General features: G+C 51.2%; 6 protein-coding genes across 6 annotated transcripts; 2 read left to right on the plus strand and 4 right to left on the minus strand.

Moving 5' to 3' along the window:
• Positions 1-188: 188 nt before the first annotated feature.
• SKI2 (Antiviral helicase ski2) lies at positions 189-4,241 on the plus strand (the record flags this gene model as incomplete). Its single annotated transcript, XM_064872150.1, has 4 exons — positions 189-3,123; positions 3,178-3,365; positions 3,416-3,681; positions 3,728-4,241. 4 exons carry the CDS (start codon positions 189-191, stop codon positions 4,239-4,241), a joined length of 3,903 nt encoding a protein of 1,300 aa, XP_064732530.1.
• Positions 4,242-7,062: 2,821 nt separating this feature from the next.
• NRP1 (Asparagine-rich protein (ARP protein)) lies at positions 7,063-9,104 on the plus strand (the record flags this gene model as incomplete). The annotated part of the gene is made up of 4 exons (XM_064872151.1): positions 7,063-7,218; positions 7,262-7,340; positions 7,400-8,106; positions 8,178-9,104. 4 exons carry the CDS (start codon positions 7,063-7,065, stop codon positions 9,102-9,104), a joined length of 1,869 nt encoding a protein of 622 aa, XP_064732531.1.
• A 1,917-nt stretch (positions 9,105-11,021) lies between these two features.
• PMZ80_003724 (uncharacterized protein) lies at positions 11,022-13,827 on the minus strand (the record flags this gene model as incomplete). Its single annotated transcript, XM_064872152.1, has 3 exons — positions 11,022-12,174; positions 12,230-12,302; positions 13,320-13,827. 3 exons carry the CDS (start codon positions 13,825-13,827, stop codon positions 11,022-11,024), a joined length of 1,734 nt encoding a protein of 577 aa, XP_064732532.1.
• A 787-nt stretch (positions 13,828-14,614) lies between these two features.
• On the minus strand, positions 14,615-15,406 carry PMZ80_003725 (uncharacterized protein; the record flags this gene model as incomplete). Its single annotated transcript, XM_064872153.1, has 1 exon — positions 14,615-15,406. One exon carries the CDS (start codon positions 15,404-15,406, stop codon positions 14,615-14,617), a length of 792 nt encoding a protein of 263 aa, XP_064732533.1.
• A 1,221-nt stretch (positions 15,407-16,627) lies between these two features.
• PMZ80_003726 (uncharacterized protein) lies at positions 16,628-18,487 on the minus strand (the record flags this gene model as incomplete). The annotated part of the gene is made up of 2 exons (XM_064872154.1): positions 16,628-17,796; positions 17,845-18,487. The coding sequence occupies 2 exons, from the start codon at positions 18,485-18,487 to the stop codon at positions 16,628-16,630; spliced, it is 1,812 nt and encodes a 603-aa protein (XP_064732534.1).
• A 666-nt stretch (positions 18,488-19,153) lies between these two features.
• On the minus strand, positions 19,154-22,438 carry SIT4_2 (sporulation-induced protein; the record flags this gene model as incomplete). Its single annotated transcript, XM_064872155.1, has 1 exon — positions 19,154-22,438. One exon carries the CDS (start codon positions 22,436-22,438, stop codon positions 19,154-19,156), a length of 3,285 nt encoding a protein of 1,094 aa, XP_064732535.1.
• Between the last annotated feature and the right edge of the window lie 6 nt (positions 22,439-22,444).

Below are 22,444 nucleotides of genomic sequence, written 5' to 3' on the forward strand. Positions count from 1 at the left end.
TCAAACGTGAAGCAAACTCTAGATTCCTTGGCATTTTTGGAGGGCTCCATTGAAGCACTTCCCTTTTTTAATCGAAGCACCTACATCAACGACAACGTTTTTGTACTTTATTTACGACTCTTGCTAGGTCGGGCCCGTGGAATACCAGGGTGAATCAGTGGTTTGTATAAGTCGCTCATGCAACCGTTATGTCGCAACTACTTGTGGAAAAATTGGCCAACTTGAACCTGGCAAATGGTGACGCAACACAGACAACAACAAGTAATAAGAAGGCGCCGGACGAGATCAAGAGGGAGCTGGAAGAAGAGTTTCTTACGCCTCCAAAACAGTTCAGTGCTGAATGGCTCAACAAACTGCAGCAGCGATGGGACTACCAGACCGACTATACAGAACTCTGTCAACTAGCTCCCACTCAGACACGAACAGTTACAAGATTTACGAGAGAAGGCCTTGAAGGCAGAGTCACAGGCTACAAGGAGGTCACTGTGCCTGCGAGTAGTGCCACAGCCAAAAACTCCACATCAATACTAAGAAAACCTGCTGGCCGAGCTGATTTCGTTCGTGGCGCGGCTGGCTTCTTTCCATTCGCGCCTGGTGGACTGGATGGTGTTGATGCAATCCAAGCATACGAGGATGAATCACGTATCGAAGAGAGCGACAGAGCGGCTGGGAACAAGCGTGGACTGGATCGTATCATTAATTTTGGCACAGAAGATGGCTTGCTATCAATTCCACCAGGCTTTACCCGTGGCATGACCTTCAAGGACAAGAGCAAGGATGCCAAAGATGCCGCTGCGGACGTTGAGGATGTATTGCAAGCCGAGGACGATCTCAGCAAGCAAGCGACTGCCAATGGCCATGTCAACGGGGAAACACCTCCGTCCGATACGACCAGCTCCGACCAGGATATGGAAGATGAAGATACCGACCTAGACGATCTACTACCTGTCGAGTTCGCAGCACTGCAACCAAGAGGTGCACTTGCTGCTTCATCTTCGGCAAAAGGCGGAAGAGAATGGGCACATATGGTTGACATCAACAAGGACATTGCGAATTTCAAAGAGCTGGTTCCAGACATGGCCCGTACATGGCCATTTGAGCTTGACATCTTCCAGAAAGAAGCTGTGTATCATCTCGAGAACGGTGATTCGGTCTTCGTTGCCGCTCACACCTCAGCTGGCAAGACCGTCGTAGCAGAATATGCCATCGCCCTAGCGGCAAAGCATATGACAAAAGCAATTTATACCTCACCCATCAAAGCTCTCAGCAACCAGAAATTCCGAGATTTCAAGACTGTCTTTGACGATGTCGGTATCCTCACTGGTGATGTTCAGATTAATCCTGAAGCGAGCTGCTTGATCATGACGACTGAGATCCTGCGAAGCATGCTGTATCGAGGGGCCGACTTGATTCGAGATGTTGAGTTTGTTATCTTCGACGAAGTACATTATGTCAATGATCTGGAGCGCGGTGTTGTGTGGGAGGAAGTGATAATCATGTTACCAGAACACGTCACGCTTATTTTGCTGTCTGCAACGGTACCCAACACTTTCGAATTCGCATCCTGGGTCGGTCGCACCAAGAAGAAGAATATCTACGTAATTTCCACACCAAAGCGACCAGTACCACTGGAGCATTATCTGTGGGCAGGAAAGGAGATGCACAAGATCGTCGATTCCGAGAAGCGTTTCATCGAAAAAGGATGGAAAGCCGCAAATGATATTCTGTCAGGTCTCGACAAAGTGAAAGAGCAGAAAGCAGTAGAGTCTTCCACACCGACTCGTGGCGGAGCACCCCAACGTGGCGCTCGAGGTCAGCAGCCTCGAGGCGGTCAACGAGGAGGTAATGCCCAACAAAGAGGTGGACGTGGCGGAGCACCTCCAAATCGTGGTCAAGGCAATATTGCAAGGACAGGACGAGGTGGTGGCCGTACGAGTGCAGCCCAAGATCGGACAATCTGGGTCAACGTGGTTAACCACCTCAAGAAAGGGAACCTGTTGCCATGCTGTATCTTCGTCTTCTCGAAGAAGCGATGCGAGGAGAATGCAGAGTCACTGTCTAACCAGGATTTCTGCAGCGCTGCCGAGAAAAGTGCTATACATATGACCATCGAGAAGTCGATAGCAAGACTAAAGCCTGAAGATCGTGTCCTGCCACAAATACGCCGAATCCGCGAAATGCTGGCAAGAGGTGTGGCGGTACATCATGGAGGCCTGCTGCCGATCATCAAAGAGATCGTCGAGTTGCTGTTTGCCAAGACACTGGTGAAGGTACTCTTCGCAACAGAGACATTTGCCATGGGCCTGAACCTGCCAACTCGGACGGTCGTCTTTTCAGGCTACAGGAAGCATGATGGCAGAGAATTCCGGAACCTGCTACCTGGCGAGTACACGCAGATGGCTGGTCGTGCTGGAAGACGTGGTCTCGATACAGTTGGCACTGTGATCATTGTTGCCTCTGGAAGGACAGAAGCTCCACCAGCAGCCGAGCTGAGACAAATGATGCTTGGAGTGCCCACGAAACTACGATCGCAGTTCCGATTGCACTACAACATGATCCTCAACTTGATGCGTGTCGAAGCGCTGAAAATCGAAGAAATGATCAAGCGAAGCTTTAGCGAGAATGCCACTCAAGCACTCCTGCCTCAACATGAGAAGCAGGTGGCACTGTCACAGACCAACCTCGACAAGATCAAGAGGGAGTCTTGTCAAATCTGTGATGCTGACCTGGAAGAGTGCCACTCTGCCGCAATACGCTACCAAGAGATCAACAAGGATCTACACCTACTAATGCTACAGACACCTATTGGCCGTCGCATAATGACCATGCGCAGAGTGATTGTATTCAAGAAAGACGGCGTTCGAACAGCAGGGGTGCTAGTGGAAGATGGCTACCGTACCAGCGGATTCAGAGTCCTTGCAATCGAGCATGTGGACGCGACGCGAAACAACACTGACATGCTGCCATACCTTCCACGCTTTCGATCCATGTTCGACCACCTGCCGTCCGAGGCTAAGCAAGTCAAGACATCTGTCGTTAATGTCGGCATAGATGATCTTGAGATTGTGACAGATACACTGGTCAAGGTCAGAGGCCCCAACTGGTTCATGAAAATTGCAAAAGGTACCCGTAACTTACATTCTCAGGTCTCCCAAACTATACTAAGAACGGCCACAGAGCAAAAGAGATTTGCCGAACAAGACTTCATCCAGAACTATGCTAGCTGGACGTCGTCTGCGTACGATGAGCAAGACTGGAGCAAAGTCCAAGAGATGAGGACTCGAGAACTACTTAACGAACGAGCCGAAGTCGCTTCGCAATGCCAGACAGCTAAGTGCCTGGAGTGTCCAAGCTTCCTGAAGCATGTGAGTACTTCCTGCGACACGAACGACAGGGACCGGCTAACAGTGTACAGTTCGCTCAACAGCATGACGAATGGCTGATCAAGGACAATATACAATCTCTGAAACTGCTAATGTCTGATCAGAACCTTGCTCTGCTACCCGACTACAATCAACGAGTCGAAGTCCTGAGGGACCTAGGTTTCGTTGACGAAGAGTCACGGGTCTCGCTCAAAGGCAAAGTTGCATGCGAGATCCATTCTGCAGACGAACTTGTGCTGTCCGAATGTATCTTTGAGAACGTATTCGCAGAATATGAGCCTGAAGATATTGTTGCTCTGTAAGCATGTCTTTGATCACGCAGGCGACTGCTAACATCAGATCAGTTTATCTGCCTTCATCTTCCAGGAGAAGACCGACGACCTTCCTGCGCCGCCTGAACATCTCTTGCCAGGTATCGAGTCGATCAACAAGATAATCGACCGTGTCAGCGAGATTCAGACCCAACATCAGGTCATCCTCGGCAGCGACGACCTGACCAACACATCTCACGCCGAACAAGTCGCCACGTCCACCAACCCGCCAATGACGAATGGAGGTCCGAATCAAGGCCGAGCCAGCACAGCCAAGATGGTAACAGCAATGCATCAGCATCCACGCTTTGCTCTTGTCGAAGTGGTGTACAACTGGGCACTAGGCATGAGTTTCAACCGCATTACAGATCTGACGGATGTGATGGAGGGAACGATCGTGAGAGTTGTGACAAGACTGGACGAGACGTGTCGTGAGGTGATGAGTGCGTCGAGACTGGTGGGCGATCCGACTTTGTATCAGAAGATGGAGAAGGGGAGGGAGATGATAAGACGAGATGTGGTGTTCTGTGCTAGTCTTTATATGTGATTGTGTGGTAGTGTGGTAGTGCCTGCTACTACTTGAGCTTAGCTGATGGGAATGACTACGCAGAATCGAGGACATTTTATTCTTCATTCTGCACCTGTCCTGCGCCTAGTATGCATGGTGGCCACTGGCCAGGACGACGGAGTGATGGCTCAATTTGACATTGCAAGAAGCAGTGGCATTGCACCTGGACCAGATCTGTTATCTTGATGGCGTCTGCAAATACGTGTCTCGCATAGAGACATCTACATGTAATCCTCAATTGTTCGACGACTCGATAACCATAGGTACCTAATTATAAATCGCAATAATAGCGAGTGACGGCGAAGTCCGCTGCCTATTCTTGGGCGTGACTGGCCCTAAGGGTGTGCGGTTTCCGGGGCACTCCATGCCCCTACGCCTTGTGGTCTACTGCATCGCCCATTCTAGGAGTATTCGGAGTTATAAGCATGACTCTGGGCTGAGATAACTTCGGATAAAACCGGTCGTAGCCACAAGCCTTCTATTGCTGTCTCGACGGTCGTCACACTCGGCGACCAGATCATTTGCAGCACAAGGAGTGAAGCACTGCTCTATCCACCGCTGATAGAATCCAAGCATTCGGCTTGCTATCCGCGCCACTTGCTCCCCCAGCTAAGGGAGGTCAGAAGCTTTGGTATGAGTTGTCTACGAAGGGGGAAGGCATAAGCCTACCGAGCTGCTGGAAGCGCGGAGGGAGACTTTCAAAACTTCGTTGGTACCGGAAGGTCGGAAACACCTTGGTAGCGCCACTAGGCAGGTCGTCACCTCTCCCGGGTGAAGCGGCCAGGTGTTAGCAAGAATGTCGAGGCATGGTTGTGAAGAACTAAAAGGCTGCTTTATCTGCCAAGACCGAGCAAACGTGGGTACTGGCCGCAAGGTCCGGTGCATGCAGCCGCATTGCCCCGTTGTCACCGTTCGTGCAGCGCATGCATGTCTACCGAACTTCGAGATCGAAGTTGATTCACTCGCTGTAAGTTTATGATTGACCACGACGACCTTTATTTTGCAGCGGATCGAGCTCACTTAGTCATAAGATAGTGATGCTGACGTCGCTGTGATAATAAGCAAGACCCGGGGCGGTATGATTATCAATTTCCAGCCGTGCAACATCAGCGAGATTGCCACAGTGTTGATAGCGTGCGGGAGGATCCACGAGGAACAACGTTGGAAACCCGACCGTGATGCATGGTGTGCAGAAGCAACGCCGGGGTTGCTGTTCCGGTGCCCGTCTCTGCAGCTAGAAGCCCGCCGTAAGACTTTGGCCTGTCCACGCTGGTAAGCGCAGCACACAGACGGTTCGTGCTTACAGACAGCGAGATAGATACTAGACAGCTGTATATACAGTATCAAGATCATGTATCGGAGCTACGAGGGGAAACAGGTACTTGCTAATCAGTTTGACGACCGCTACGAACAAGACATGGATTATCACACACAGGTCCCAGTACAAAGTATGCGGCACGACTGATAACGGTATTGTCGGCTAGTGCCTGGCATACATCACAATAAATGGTGGCTTGACCAGGGTCAATGCACAGTCGGTGGTGAATTCATGTTGAGCAAGTCTCTCAGGGTACTGTATGGGCGAGGATGACAAGCTGGCCGGCGATGGGGTGCTTCATTTTCTGTGTCGAGTTATCCAAGCAGCTGGCAACGCTTGGAAGCAAGTTGATCTGCAGATATCAGGATAGAATGGGCGAGGAGGCACATTGGTGAATGGTGTGCACCTTGCAGAAGTCTGCACATTTCAGCTCGAGCAGTGGATTTATTAATGCTCCTGTGATTACCTAGAACGTTAAAAAAAATGAACCAGACCCGTTGGCGGATGCCTGTGAGCACTTTCAGGCACGATCTGATCCACATCGATGGCAGCCTTAATTCTTCGTTTATTTCAAAACCATAGCGTATCACGAGCATGCGAGCCCGTGGGAACAAATAGTTCTGTCTGCTGGAAAACTGATTGGCAATGCGAGCAGAACCACGGACAGGTCACATCTGGTAGCAAACTTTGGCAAGCAGTACACGGCTGTGAAATGTGTAATAGGTCTCAGATGTATTTTGAGTGAGACGTGTACAGGATCGTACTATGATTTAGGCGAGTCGGAGTATAGCAATTGTGATTGCTTGTTAGCTGCACTTCCCTCGCCATTCGAGGCACAGATGGCTTTGCAGCAGGTGCGCAGTGGTGCCAGACGAGAGATGCGGTGATGATGGAAGCAAGAAGGAAAGTGCCAGCTCGGCAGGTTCGATGACCACCGAGTAGGTCACTGTACTAGCAAAGGGAAGAAGCGAGCCGGCGTGTTAAGGAAGAGCTCCGGAAACCAAAAATTAGAAGCTAGCACGTCCACAACGTACAGTACCTGCCGCAACTCGAGTCTTGTGGACTTGTCTTCGCTTTCTCCCGTTTGCATTTGCATCTGCATCAACATATCTTTGCATCATCCCGCTGTCTTATCAGCTTGCCTTTCTCTCGTTGTATATTTTCGAAGCGCCTAATCGTTGCGGTCTGCGGCGGCTTGTTTGCGAGGTCAAGGTCGGGTTCTAGCGAGGAGTTGGTATCGGTTCAAGTTGTGCTCAGGTTGCGTTGCCACTGTTCTGGTGAGTGTCCCACCTGCTCGAGTCCCGGATACTCGACCTCGATGATGCTCGAGTCCTCTTCGTCCGGGTCCATTCGCTGACAGCAACAATGTAGTATATTCTCGACATATACCCTCGAACCCTCGATATATTGAACAGAACTCGTCTGTGAGGTCCGGCATACTTCAGAAAAAGAACAGGAAAATTGTTGATAATTTATAACACAATGGCTTCCACAACATCCCCAACCCAAAAGACGGATCGATACGTTGTCATACATGTAGCCACTACGTGTGATGAGCATGGAGTCTATGTCACAAAGGACTCGGCCGAAGTGATCGAGATTGGGTGGATGCTGCTCGACAGCAAGAATTTGCAGGAGGTAAGCGAGAAACACCATGTTACCATGCACGAGAACAGAACAGCTGATCACCTGCCGGATACAGATCTACTCGAACAGTGTCCTGGTCAAGCCGGTCAACACCCCAATCACCCCTCTATGCAGTAAGTCGCATCTAGACAATCAACTGGTGTACGAGCAGGATGGGCTGACACACACAAAGCTAGTCTGACCACCCTGACCTGGGAGCATGTTCGAAATGCCGGCTCCTTCAGAGACGCCATTGCTGCATTCGACAAATTCGCGACCGAACATCTGACCTCTCAGAACCTCGAATTCGCCTTCGTCACCCTCGACAGCTGGGATCTTCGTGTCCAGCTGCCTCGAGAAGCCCGAGACAAATCTGTTGTCCTACCAGCCTATTTGCAGCACAGCCGGACCTTTGACCTGCGCCAGGAATATTCAAAGTGGCAACAGAGACACCCCGAGTCTCTCCCATTCGGCCCAAGTTCCCTAGCAAACATATGTGCTGCCCTTGAGGTGGACCCTGTGCAATCCTCAGCTCCAATCAAGCACAACTTACCCTTCCATCTTCAGGCACTCGCGCCTGCTTCACCACGTCGTGCCATGGAGGAGGCCGTGACCCTGACTAGAGTTCTACGTGGTCTCGTCCGCAAGTCTCAGCCTCCCCATGAACATCCGGAAATCCTCAGCCGACCCATGGATGCCCGAGCTGATGTCAACGCATTCCTTAAGGAAAGGTCCAAGGTCCTCCATATGAATGGTCTCCCTCACGACACCACTCAGTCTGAACTCGAAAGTTGGTTCACTCAATTCGGAGGTAGACCTATCGCTTTCTGGACCTTGAGGACTCCTGACCAGCACAAGCCAACCGGCTCTGGTTTTGCTGTCTTCTCATCCCACGAAGAGGTAAGTGCAATGCAGCATCATCTTGCATTTCCGCAAACAAGCATCAGCCAATGACACTGACACCATGACAGGCTGCAGAATCTCTCTGTATGAACGGACGTGCACTCAACGAGAAGGCCATCGAGGTTTCTCCATCTTCAAGCCGCGTCCTGGACCGAGCCGCCGACATCCTGACGCCCTTTCCTCCAAGTAAGAACCGGCCGCGTCCGGGTGATTGGAATTGTCCATCCTGCGGTTTCTCAAACTTCCAACGCAGGACTGCATGCTTTCGATGCTCCTTCCCTGCTGCAGGGTCGGGTGGTGACCCATACGGCGGCGGCGGCGGCTTCAGCTATGGTGGTGGTTACGGTCCTCCTCATATGATGGGCCCGCCACACATGGGTCATCACGGACACGGCATGGGTCACCATGGTGGTCGTGGTGGTGCAGGTGTTGTCCCTTTCCGGGCTGGCGACTGGCGCTGTGGTGCCGAAGGATGTTCCTACCACAACTTTGCTAAGAACGTCAACTGCTTGCGTTGTGGTGCTCCACGCTCAGGTGCTGCTATTGTGGTAGACCAGTCGTTCCCGTCTCCAATGGGTCCTCCACCGTCAGACTTCGGCATGGGACCAGGTTCTATGGCAAGCACTCCAGGACCTGCACAATATGGACCAGGTGCCAACAACTTCGCTTCCGGAGCAGCATTTGCGCAGCCACCACCTCAACAGTACGGCATGCCAGGCATGGGAGCTCCTGGGGCCGGCTTCCCTCACATGGGTGGTATGAACCCTGGCTATGCTTCTAGCACTGTGTCTCACTCATCCTTCGGCCCAGCCGCGCAGGCCGCATTCTCTGGTGCTGCCGATACACAAATTCAGGGTCAAGGTCAGAATGGTTTTTACGGCCAGGACCAAGGACAGCCAGACCCATTCAGCTTTATGTCAAGTGCCATGGGCAACATGAACCTTCACGATGATTCTCAACGTCGAAACGGACAATCTACAAAGAGTCCTGCTTAGGCAGCATCACCTCAACGCAGATTCGGCCGATACCTAGACCCGAACCGCCAGCCGACCACTTCCGGCACTGGCTACTCGAAGAAGTGAAGCACGTCAACGCCATTTTCAGCAGCATCTTCTGCATGCTTCAACATATATCGTTAGTGCCACACGGTACTTAAAGTCAAGACATACCTATACTCGTCGAACTACTGGACCACATTGACTTTCGATTTGCCTCACTCGACCCTCAAACTGCCAACAAGGTTGTGCTATACGAAGACAACTGCTTACAATTTGCTCGATTATTTGTTTACTGTGTTACTGTCATGCTATCGGAGCTGAATTAAAAGGTGGATGTAATGGTATGGATTGCATCGGGAAAAGGTGGATCGTCAATGCGAGCTTGCTCCATTGTCACGTTGTGTGATTCGGATGGGGTCAGCATAGAATGGTGTCAGGTTGTGCTTACTGCAAGATGTGGGATTATATACTCAGGGCCGGGCATCAACTACTCCGGGGCTGTATCTATACATGGATCACGATGACATGACGGGAGGGCTGTTCGGAAAGGACACGGGAGGGACTGGTGCAAGCTAGCAATTTGACATCACGAGGTGCTTGCTGGTTAGTGGGGTGTGAGATTAGCATTGTCGAAGTTGCGTTGTCGTATAGTCTGTAAGAGATCAAAAGCTTGTCAACTATATTCCTGCTTCTATATTGTCATCGTCGCTTGAGTGATATCATTTGTGTGCCAGCAACGTGCTCGTCGTCTCTACGGACGTCTTGGCTTGAGCGTGTATCAAAATGTAGTCACGGCTTCGTACGCCGGCAAGATCGATTCACTCCAATACGCGAATCAACCTTGCCATGTACGAGCCTTGAGCGCCCTTTCCTTCCTGGCAACCTCGGTCGTGCCTTCTCTAACCCAGCAGCATTGAACCGCACCTGCCCCATCTTGAGCCGCGCCTTTCTCACCCGGTCATCCTCGGTCGCGACTGTCCATTCACCATACCCGTCGTGCCTTCCTTTATATGATGGTTGCACCTTCCCTTAGAACGTTGATCGCTCCTTCCGAATACGGGGATAAGGGGTCGTACCTACCTCAGCAACAGTTCTGTCGTTCCTTCTTCCTGTTTAGATCGTGCCTTCCTGACCCGGTCATCCTCGGTTGCGACTTCCCATTGGCCGCAGTCAGTCGTGCCTTCCTTTCCATCATAGTTGCACCTTCCTTTGGAACATTGATCGCTCCTTCCTGATGCAGGACAAGGGGTCGTGCTTACCCCAGCAACAGTTCCGTCGTTCCTTCCTCCTGTCTCGGTCGTGCTTGCCTCTGTGTGGATCGTGCTTGCTTCTGTCTGTGTCGTGCTTCCTTCTTCTCTGGACTTGCTTTCCTCCTGTCTGGGATGTTCCTTCCTCCATTCCTAGTCGTACCTTCCCAGTCGTCTTCTTGCCGTCGTGCCTTCCTTGTATAATCATACAAGACAGGCTGCGCCTTCCACCTCGGTAGCAGGCGTGCTTGCTACCATGGTCAGTGACTTTGAGTGCGGTTTCTTGTACGTACTGCGCGTAAAACGTAGGGAGAGTCTTTTTGGGCTAGGAAAAGAGAAAGAGGAAGGGAGAAGCGGCATTAATATTCCGGAAGTTCGCCTGCCTGCTTGGTTAAGTGGTTTTAGCTTCGACTCTGGATTACTCTTTGGCTGACGACCAGTAACTGCACTGGATCATATGAAGTTTATAACGCTTGTCTCATTCGACTCTGGATCTGAAGAAGTAAACTATGTGCAATGCAGCGCTGACCGACGCCGATATATGCTCCGAACTCAAATCATGTAGAGAAGCCGTACTCCAGCCCAGAAGATAGCTCAGCCCCTACGACCACGCTGCAATCGATGGCTGTGCTGAGTGCGTTCGACCAGTGGACTCATTGTTCTCTCCTCAAACAACAGTCAAATCAAAGACAGCTTCGTAGCCGTTGTACCCAACCCCTCTAAGGTTCCACGTACTCTTCTCCATTTCTTGGGTGTTGCCAGCTTTATCTGTAGCTCTCGCGAAGATCTTCTTGCCTTCGCCCTTCTCCATCTTTATGTTGGCTGTGAATAGAACCCATGTCCACTTACTGGCCAGCTCGGGCGGACCGTAGTCTAGCTCTGCATCGACCCACGTTTTGCCTTCGTCTCCTGACACTTTTACTCGGGTAATGGGGCCTTCATGTCCTTGTGCAACAGCGTAGCCTTTGCACTCTAGCATTCCTGAGTCTGAGAGACTTACTGTGGACTTGTATGTTGGGACTGCAATGCATGCGTTTATTGGCATTTCGAGCATGGCTGGTACTTTGTCCCAGTATTGCCCTGCCATTTTCATGTCTGTGACATTTGGTGGTAGGACCTTATAGTCTCGTTTTTGGTAGACGTTGGGTGATTCTTCTTCAGAGACGGTGATACGGTCGAGCCATTTCACGCTTCGGGCTCCAAGGACGCCGGGTACTATAGCGCGGACTGGGTACCCGTGGCGTGGGGGCAGAGCCTTGCCGTTCATCTGAGGCTCGGTCAGCTTTTTGTACAATTTTTGTGGTCCGTAGCCGCCAAGGAAGAGTATGGCTTCGACTGTTGGATGTGGGTGTGCAACGCTTACCTTCACAGCCAATATTACATCCATCTCCGGATCCATAACTCTTTCAAATGGAATGCTTCCTCCATACCAGCTGTCGTTCTGGGTCTCGGTCCCATAGCTTGCAAATTGAACATGCTGTTGCTGACTCTTGACCTCGGACTTTACCTCATCTACGCCAGCTCCGTGCATAAGCACGTCTCGTAGCCGCGGGCCTTCCCAGATACAGTTCATGACAGCACCATCATACCAATCTATGCCTGAGACCTCCTTTATACGCGTCCGCATCGTATGGCGTCTGTTACCAGCACATGATAGTGCACATGTTACTGTATGTTGGGGATAGTCAGTCTGGAGACTTTCGATTGTGACCTTGATCGGTCTCGATACGAGCCCGTCTATTGTGAGATCGTGCTCGCTTGCAAGTTTGTGCTGAATTGGGCCGTGATTACGGTCGTAGTTGTCTTGATTTGTGATCCAGCTGCATTCGTGTCAGTACTGTCTGTCTCCTATGCCCACGCTTGCGAGAAGCTCACCTTGTAATTAGCTGGTCCATAGGCATTTCTCGATTGATAGGCTCCTTGACAGTGCCATCATTTCGGAGGTCAACTGTGGCCTGCAAGGGCATGAATGTAAGAAGATGAACAACTGCTGATAGTGAGTGGGGCTTTGCGTACGATAGGCATGATGCTGTTGTCAGATGTGCAGGTTGCTGTTGGTATCGCAGTTCCCACACACACCGCAACTCCAGCAATGAGACAATTCGAATGTGATAGCGTATGTAAAAGAGATGCCGAGGAGTCTCGAGAACCAGAAGACAGTCTTCTGTAAGTGAATGCTCTTGCTTCTTCTTCTCAACTAGGTCGTAGCTGCCAAAGTCCAAACAACAGCGAAACGAGGGAAGTCATGCCAACGCGAGAGCCCCTCCTCATTGCACCTACCTCTGCTTCGGAGGCATCTTCGCCAGTCATCTTGCTCTCCTTCCTCGGTCAAGCGACCGATGTGCCGATAACGCGTGTGTCCGAAAGATATTCCAAAGTCTCCGAGCCTCCAAGTCTGAAGTGGGGTTGTGTCTTCGGCGTTGCGCGATGACTTTAGATTTCCTGAAGTACCTCGTCGTCGCCAGAAGGGCAACAATGTCGTGAATGATCATAAACCACTTTGGGTAATGATGTCAGGGGTATGTAGAGCCTTTGAAAGGTCATCGACGTCAATTTAATGGAGCTGCTCGTGAAAGAAGGACTGAATTCTGAGAAGTGCCTTGTGATTGGCTAGTGCCCAAGCACGCAATTGCAACAGAGGTCTACGGTCGCGCAGGTGACCTCAGCCACGCAGATCAGCTATGGTCTCGGAATCAGTGTTTAGACGAGCAACAACGCAGGCCATTCTCGAAGTGCAAAGATTCAAAGATTGGCCTTTCGACTAGGGCAGAAGAAAACCGCGCATCAGAACGCATAACAACAGCTATGTCTCTATCCGCAATGCCTCAGATCATTATTCATTACTCGTGTGTAGGCTAAGATCATCCTACCCAACGCAGCGCCAGTAATTCCCTGTACAACAGCTTGCATCGCTGTGCCACGATAAGGCATGCATTGCTGAGCTTTCCTTAACAACCCCACATACCACAGCAGTTATCACCAAAATCTTGAGCCACAACTTTCAGCTCCGACCCATCAGTAGCCTTCACCAAGGCTTTTGAATCCTGACATTTTCCAGGTCGCCCACCAGTTCCAGGCACTGAGCTCCTGCCCTGATTCGTCGCGTCGTCACAGCAAGTACTCATCGCAGCCACAGCCTGGCTCAACGAATCGAGCGATACGGTCAATGTCTTGAAGAACCAGAAATTTTGCACGCAGACCTGGAAACCGCCCGATCCTTGCCAACCAACACGAGTTGAGTATCCGGGTTTTATTGTTACTCCTTCTGAAGGGAGCGCTGGGTTGAAGCTGTTGTCTGCAAATGCTTGGGAGAGAGCGGTAATGGCCTCGGGTTGTAGTTGTAGAGGGCCTGCTATGGGACCTGGAAAGCGCAGGCACTTCACTTGAAAGTCCTCCGTCGAGTTCTGTGTTTGGGCGAGAGATGTGGTGAGGAAGGTGCTCAGCGAGAGCAAGAGGGCAATTGGTAGGAGCATCGTGCCCGGCCGATATCGTACTGTAATATCGTGGGTGCTTGTTGTGACTGATCAGGCTGACGGTGATGCTACAAGCAGTTTTGTTCAGGTAGTAGATGGGCGATAGTGAAGTGTAGCCGTGTTGAAAATGAGTGTTTCGTGTCGGTGGACAGTCGTGACGAAGAAAGGGAACGAGGAAGAAGCCTGCGCCAGAAGTAAAATGAGAGCTTACGTTCCTCGCTGGAACATGGATGGCCTCATGGATATCGTGTGAGCACAGCCGGGGGCGCGTTCATCCACATGGGAGGAACATGCGGACTAAACGTTTTCAGGAGAGCAACGGCGACCGGGCTAGCCATAGAAAATGCTGTCCGTGACTCCACCCAGAACTAATGCCGAAATTGGCAAATCGCTTAGGGACCAATCCAGCTCCTGCTGACGCAGATCAGCCAGTTATTGCATTGGTTGTGGAGCATGTTGCAGGCTCAAACCGTCTGACAGCCCATCCTTCCAAATTTAGTCGAGGCGTTCCCAGGTTCGAGGCTGACGTTCTGTGTCGCTTTGAAGTTCGCTATGCTCCGAAAGAGGTCATCTTTCGCACAAAAAGCCGTCAGGGTAACTTGCTGTGGCGCTGTGTAGCCTATGCGCGACTTTCATAACAGGATGGAAGATCAATTAGCTGTGGTCCTGATGATCCAAATTCCGAGCTGGTTTCTGATGAGACATGCGGCATGCGAGAAATGAACACCGGAGTGCGGTAATGGATTGGCGGTTGTCCAACGCTTGATCAAAAGCGGGACGTATTTTCTCAGTCGTCCGATATCTCAGAACTCTCACCACTCGTGGCATTAGTGCTGGAAGTCTGTACGTCTGCTTTTGAGATCCCACGTTTCTTTCTCCAAGCCCAAACACCCGCATCGACCTCGTCCCTCGTGACACCATCCCGCACGAGATAGAACGTCACGCCCAGCTCTCTTTCAACATTGCGGTTTCTGGCTTCATCGTCGAAGAAGAGCATGTCTTCATACGCAATACCGTCCTTCGGAATGCCTTCTTGTTTTCGAGCTAGAGTCTTCGCGGAACCCTGTATCTGTCTAAAATGCCGTGTCTTTTCACCTGGGTAGATCTCGCGAAAGGTGAAGAATGTGATAGCCTTTTGTGGCTTCTCTTCCGTCTTTTCACTGGTCCCGCCATCTTGCTTCTTCAAGTAATGTTCTGGCACGGGCACATTAATGGCCCGAAGCGTTTGGTTCGCGAGATCGGGGGCATGTGTTCGGCTGGCTAGCCCGAGTAGGATGTTGCGACGCTTCGCTTCGTAAAGTATAGAGGGTACTTCGGGATAGAATGTGTAGGTGTCTCCATAGCGGTCGGTCACGCCTGTGGCGTCCTTGTTGACCTTGAGTGGTGGTGTGCAGTGTGTATCAATCCAGAACGGCCAAAGGGTATAGTCAAGATCGAAGACAATTAGCGACGGTAAAGGCAAGGAATCTGTAAAGGTGGAAGGAATGGACTTGGGTGGCGCATTCTCGTTGCTTGTGAGCGCCGATGTGTCCGTCGAGGCGGCGTTGAGCGTCGCTGTCTGAAATGATCGACGTGGCATATTGAAGAGCCTGAGCAGGCAGAATCCAGAGAACAGCGAGATGGTGAGCAGGACCGGACGCCGCCTGAGGAAGTGAATCGCGGAGAACGATCGCGGATTGGCCGAAGGTGAAGGAGTGACCTCGGGATGCAAACGATAGGTACGCCTGGTCTTTGACGATGACAAGAACGAAAGGCGGCGCAATGAAGCAACAGAAGTGAGCCGGCTGCTTGCAAGATTTGTCGACATGCAGTGCTCGTCTTGCAGCAGCGAAGGAAGAGTCCAAAATGTTTTAGGATGATCAGCATGATGACGTGCACCCGGAAGATCGTCAACGAGTCATGCTCCGATAAGATAACGAAAGCTTGACTCAAAACCCACGTGAACTGCCCTCAGACCCCCTCCCCCGATACATCGCAAGTCCTGCTACAAGCCAATGCTTGGCTTGGATGCCGAAAGCTGCCGTCCTTACCATGTTCTAACATGTTGCTGCCATGCCTGTCCCAACCAGTTCTCCCGTGGTTGACCGGTTCGACCAAGACTTAGCTGCTGCTTCGAACCTGCTTTAAGCACAGAGCAATCCGAATGCCGAACCTGCCTATATCTGGTCTGTAATACTGGTGACGGATGGCAACAATATACGGGCTGTTGGAGAAAATCTTCTGTTGGTATGCTGATACCTCGAAATTGGGGTCCGGGCGTGCACTCGAGGTTCCAGGTCTCAGAACGTTCCACGGCAATTCCTTCACCCAACTACCATATAGTTGACGTGCTTAAATTGGTTCACACAGCTGAGAGCATGGTCCTATTGGTAAGAGCACCAAGAACTACCCCCGAATTTGAACGTGACTGCGGTCAGACACGAGTAGTAGGGTCTACTACTGCTTCTGCTACTTGGGTCGGAAACATCGTTCGTGAAGATTGCAGGTTCGAACCCCGCTACTCTCAACTTCTTCTCGCTGATGCTTCACCACTCTCACTATGAGGTAGAGCTAGGGACTTCGCTCACGAACATCGGCAAGTTCCATCCTTCCAGAACGATGATCGTGCCACCGACCCCTCCTTTAGCCAGCCAGTCTTGTGCTGGCGGTTGTTGCGCTGGTGTTCTTTGATTCGTCATCTGTGGTAGGTCTGTCGGTTGTCTTGATTACTTCGTTCAATATGCCTGCTTCCGTGCTTAGATCTTCGTGGACAATCGATCCACAAACCTTCGTGACACCTGTGCAGAACATATTATGTGGCTCAAGGGCCTTTACCTACACTCATGAACCAAGCATTTGTAATCTCGGCAGATATAACGGCAAGGTCCTTCTCCTGCAACTGAGTGAACTCTGCATCCTCAAACTGGTCATTGTAGCATAGCCAATCTCTCAACCACGAGACAACGAGCGAACGAGTGGGCTGTTGCACCAAAGGGCAGATCTTCAAAAAGTCCACGACCACTTTACTGATCCTCACGCCTTTTGCCAATGCCCTCGTCCGGTCGAAATATGTTTGCACTTCTTGTCGCACGAACGAGTTAATCAGCAGTAGACCTGCATGGCTGAGCCGTGCACTACCTGTGCTCAGATCTCGTGCTGTGCTCATCTCAGCGACGTGCTTGAGGCGCTTCAGGAACATAGCCCTGGCGAGGTAGTTGTGCTCGAACTCGCGCAGGATCATCAATGTCTGCACTAATGCTGCTAGGTGCCGCGCTTGCGACGTATAGTCGAGCTGAGGATTCAGTGTGGCATTGAGAAGTGGTGCGAGGCATTCAGTGTTTAGACAGTCTTGTTGAGCTTTGATGTAGTAGCGGAAGTGGTCGTCGTGGTCGGCTGGCACCAGATTACCGTTTCCATCAATGGTTTGGCGATTTAAGGTATCCCATGGCCTGCGATTACGTATGCGGCGTTTTTCCTCTTGCTCTTGTTTGGCACTGTTGTGGAAGGTGCGAAGGACGTCGAGGAACCTTCCCTTGATGATTTCCATATCTTGCAAACTGGGGATGGGACATGGGCCGAATGCAAAGGCAGTAGCGACATGCTCAGGATGAGCAATGCCAAGTGGGCCATCCAGAAATGCTTCGAAACCTCCTGTGTCGTTTATCAATCGGTCGAGTGCCTGCAAGTGTAGCGGGGTTTGGCCTGTATCCACAATGGCAGCATACATAATTCCACTGATGCCTTCATCACGGTCGGCAGTCTTTGACTTCAAAATTGCGTTCAACGTGCCGTACGCCTTCGACTTCCGCTCGATTGTCTTTGTCTGATCTGGGAGGACACCGATTCTGCCAAGGTGTTCTTCTGCAAGTATTAAAACCCATTGAAAACACAGCGGCTTGGTCGACACATAAGTCGAGACCCAATCTCTGTCTGGGCAGAAAAGGGAATTGGTATGTGTGCCGAAGCCAATGTGTCCCATTTCTCGGAAGTCTGCTAGCGTTAGTAAATTGATCGTAGGATGACAGAAGTTCAACTCACAAAAGTGAACAAGCCATTGCTCTCGATCAGTTGCCGGCTTCGGCAGACGAAAGAAAGGATCAAGAGCCTTGTCGAAGTAACCATTTATCTGTACTGGCGCAGATGGAGAGAGCCCGCTCAAGTCTGTGCTTGGTGAAGAGAATCGGTGCGACGATGGCGACGCCGACCAGACAGCATCGTGGTCTGAGCTCGCGTCCGAAGATAGGTCTGATTCGCGTCGGTCGTTGAGAATCCTCCGATGATTGTTGCCATTGATTGTAGCAGCTGGGTGCGCTACCTCGGCACGTGCGTATCGATTTGTCGCGGCAGCCAAATGTCGCGACACGGATGGTTCGCGCTCAGCGGTGACGAGCGATTTGGGTTGGTACAAGACTGTCTCCGGCACGAAGTGGTTGAAATCTACATTGTTCTCGACCTTAACCGATGCTGATGCCGTGTCATCGATCGATGATGTGGGCTGGTCCACTTTTCCATCTTCCTTGGCCTGGGCTCGCTGCCTGCTCTTCTTCTCACGCCGTCGCTCGTGCGCGCGATAAGCGACCTGCGTGTTGATTGCCGACAGATTCTTTTTTCGACCATCGACATCACCCTTTTTGGCCCCGAATACGAACACAATCGGCTTATTAGACCTGCCGCCATCCATACTTTGTCAGCGCCCAGTGACGCAATCACAGGCGCGTGGGCTGCAGCATGTAAGATAGCTCTCTGTGGACTTAGGTGCCCTACTCCGTTTGTTCCTTGCTCTGCTTGATCGTATCGCGAAGAGAATTGGAACTCATACTCGCATTCGTGCGGACTTAAAACATCGACAAGGAAGAGCAGATGGTACTCGTGCTTGATCTTGTGAAGCGACCTCCGCAGAAGGAAAGGGACTAACCCTGGAAACGGATGGCACTGGCGTGACGGCAGATCCCGAGGCTAACTCGAACCCCTTGCAATGGGATCTCAGCTCGAATGGTGAGGCTCACTTACGCATGGAAGATCATGGCGTGTTGTCAGGCATACGTGTTCGTATCTGCATGAAAAGCCATCTCACGGGTTGAGCTCATCATGCCGGAAGATTGCATGAATGGTTCTATCACGTTGTACAATTTTACTACGTAACGTCTCACGGCGTGAGAAACACGTCAGGCTCCACGCTTGGGTTACACAAGTTCTATGTCGCTGTTATACTTATAGGCAGTCACGGTACAGCCACACGGGAACACACAGTAGCGGCGTGATCACACAGAAAGGCTCGACATATGGTACAAGTAATACATGTTGTTTCATGAAGGGTCACATGCTAGCAAAGACATCAGCCAGCACGTCAGCCCAAAGAACCTCTTGACCTTCGTTTGGTCTTGGGCAAAGGTATCTCAACCACATCATCCTCGCGATCTTCATCAGCCTGCCCATCGAATTCAGACGACTCGTCATCATCCATTGACCGGTCAAGGCCAAGCTGCTGTCTTTCTGATGCCGTCAAGTCCTCTTCATCACTGCTATTTGGCCCTTCACTCGGGCCAACCATTTCGCCCATCTCGTCATCGTCATCGTCATCATCAACGTCCAAAGGCTTCCTTTCTAGACTAGTTCGCGCTTCGACAGCTGTGTGCTGCGTACCATCTTCGGACTCGGAGTCACTGGATGACGCGTCCTCGAGTGAACCATGTGAATAAGACTTACCACGTTGGCCGGAGGACTCGAACAGGCTTTGTATCCCGCGACTGGTCGAATACGTTGCACCACTGCTGCTTTGTGTATGCGCATTACTTCTTTTTCCAAAGGACGTGATGTCTTGTTCTTCTTCGTCCAATGAGAACGGATCGTCGTTATCGTTATCGTCGTTGTCTCCAAGAGCAGCGAATGGATCGTCTTCCATGCCGAACTCTGAGGCTGCCGCCTCTGGCGGATTCTGTTCTTGCTCTGCTTTGTGTAAAGCAAGCCTGTCGGCTAACCGCTGCCGCGCCTTCGAAGGCGCGATGTTGAGAGGTGCGGGAGGTGGAGGGATGAGCGGCATCGGCTGGTCTGAATCATTGCTTGGGCCAGTGTCGGCTGTGGAAAGCTGAACAGCAGCTCGAACCTGCCCCTCGTCATTGTCATCCGACATGTCATCTTCGTCGTCGTCAGATGAGCTACCGAAATTGCTCAGTAATGAGCTGCCCGCGGTTTGGTAGCTGGATGATGTGGCGCTTCCATTGTTCGAAAGATCCACGCTATCGAGGCCTTGCTGACCACTAGTAAGACCTGCTTGAGCAAGTGCGTTGGACCCAGTAAACCCACTGCTGGCATTAACAGCGTTTAGCACGGCTTGCCTTGGGCCAAGGCCATTTTCAGGACGAAAGCCTCCAAGAATTGCATTGTCGCGGTCTCTTGTCTCAGCCAACGTTTTTGTAACATAATCTTCCCATGCCTTCCCATATATGTAGCTTTGTACAAGTTCAGACAGCGTTTCCCTGGAATGTCGCTCACCGAATTTGACTACTTCTTCGGCGACCAGGGTCAAGTGACCCATGTAGCCGAGGCGCATGTTCTTCTTCTTCTCGGCTTCTTCGCTTCTTTGTTGTCCGTCGATGATCTGTTGTGTGATCTTGCCAGTCTCAAAAAGATCAAATGCAAGGTATCTATTGTAACCACGATCCATTGGACCATTGAAGACTTGTTGTACAACGTCGTAGACGACGTTATGTAGAAAATTGTTCCAAGGAAATCGGAAGAAGAAGCTCAGAACAGTAGGCACGACCTGATGATCCACAAACATCATCTTCAGATAGTCTCCTACCACAGGCTGTTCTTTGGCATCTTCTTTTGGTTCGAGAACGCTCGAAGTATCTTGGCCCGGCGCACCGGTGCTGGAAAGTAGATCAGTCATCGAAGTATCGTTGTTGGTTCTCGGGCTGTTCGGCGGCTCTGGACTTGCCGGAGTTGGAGTTTTATCGGGGTCGGCCCGTTTCGCGAACAGCGGTGCTGGTTTGTCTTCTGGGTGTGGTGACATATCTCCTGCCTTGGACGTCGGTGGCGAACCAACAGATACTTCTGGGAGGTCGGAGGACATCTCAGTATCCTCAAGGCTGAGCCTCCGCACGTTCTCGTCAAGTCCATGAGCTGGGGACTTGGCGTCGTTTTGTGCTTGCAATGTAGGCTTGGTAGGAGTCAAAGGCTCATCCACCAGTTCGTCAGACTCGGATGAGCTCGATACCTTCTTGTCGTTCTCTGAAATAGAAACACTTTCGAACCCGTCTTCCTCGCCTGCGCTTGCTCGTTCTTCCGGCAAGGTGCCGATGGACGGCGCGAATGACGAGTCTAGCTTCGAGGATGCCATTGACATATCGATAGTAGAATCATCAGACTGTTGCTTCTCAAGGGAAAACTTGCCAGCGGCTCGCAATCGCTCTCTTTCAGCGTCTCGAGCCTTCACAAACTCTTCGCTGCCGGTCTCGTTGAGAAGACCCATGTTGCTGCAGTGTAGTAACTCTGCCATCAGTTCGCAAGTTTTGAAGCGATCGAAGCCAAGAGGTTCTATATCCTGCCCCCAAGCAGATTTTAAAACGCCTCGATCTACAGTCTTGGTCTTCTCACCATCGGTGACGGTGTGCGTCGAACTCAGAATGAGGTTCATAAAGTCCGGCACATGACGCGCGAACTGTTTTAACAATGTGCCCAAGAAGATGGGATCATGGGTTGTGGGAGAAGCATCCGGGTTCAGGCCGTTCTCTGGATCGTAATCCGAGTTGTTCTTCCTGATGACTTCGATTATGATGCCCACACCGACGGTCAGAGGATTGCCACCTCGCAACATATGCCTTATCAGTTGCTGTATGCACTGCTCGGACACAAGCTGCCTTGTCAAACCGTTCGGTCCGATACATGACTGCTCGTTTTGCGCAGCATTAGCCGATATGGTGATGATAGCTTTCAAGAAATCGCCGGCCGAAGTTTGTGTAGACGAGTTGCAGTCCGGAGACAGACTCGAGAGCAGCTTTGGTATAAGGTCCTGGTCATGCAGCCATTCCACAATGCCTGCTCCTCCTTCTGACTTCTCCAAACTAATGATTTTTAGAAGGAGATCCATGACCATAGGGCAGTCCACATGATGCAGAATCGCAGGAACTATTTCTGGCAAGGATTTGAAGAAAGCTAACATGTCTTCGGTTTTCTTTTCAAGCAGGGTCTCGTTCACTTTTGTGAAATAGCCCGCTTGCAGCGGATCCAAGGGAACTGGCCGGCGTAAGAATTCCCAAAACTCTTTCAGAAAATCAGTGTTTGACATCACGGCCTCGGTGATGGACCAGGTTTCGCAAGAGAGGACCTCACACGCGACGTAAGCATATTTCAGACGTTTCTTCTCGGCCTTCTCCTGTTCCTCGTCCACCTTGGATTCCTCTTCTGGGTCATCCGGCTCTTCGATGTTGAGGCCTGGCGCAACCACATATTTCAAGAGCGCGTGTAGATTGTTGTCATCGCGCAAGAACTCTATCAGCTTGGTGTGATGCGACTTCAACTCTTGTACCAGGTCCTGCTCCTCGAGCAGATCTTCTAGACTGGTCGATTGTTTGTCCAGTAAGGTATCTATAGTTGAGACATTGCTGTAACCTCCAAAGCGCCAAAACATGGTGGG

Source organism: Knufia obscura, assembly GCF_036327395.1.
Source record: "Knufia obscura strain CCFEE 5817 isolate CBS 148926 chromosome Unknown scaffold_3, whole genome shotgun sequence".
In the NCBI taxonomy this organism is placed as follows: domain Eukaryota; kingdom Fungi; phylum Ascomycota; class Eurotiomycetes; order Chaetothyriales; family Trichomeriaceae; genus Knufia; species Knufia obscura.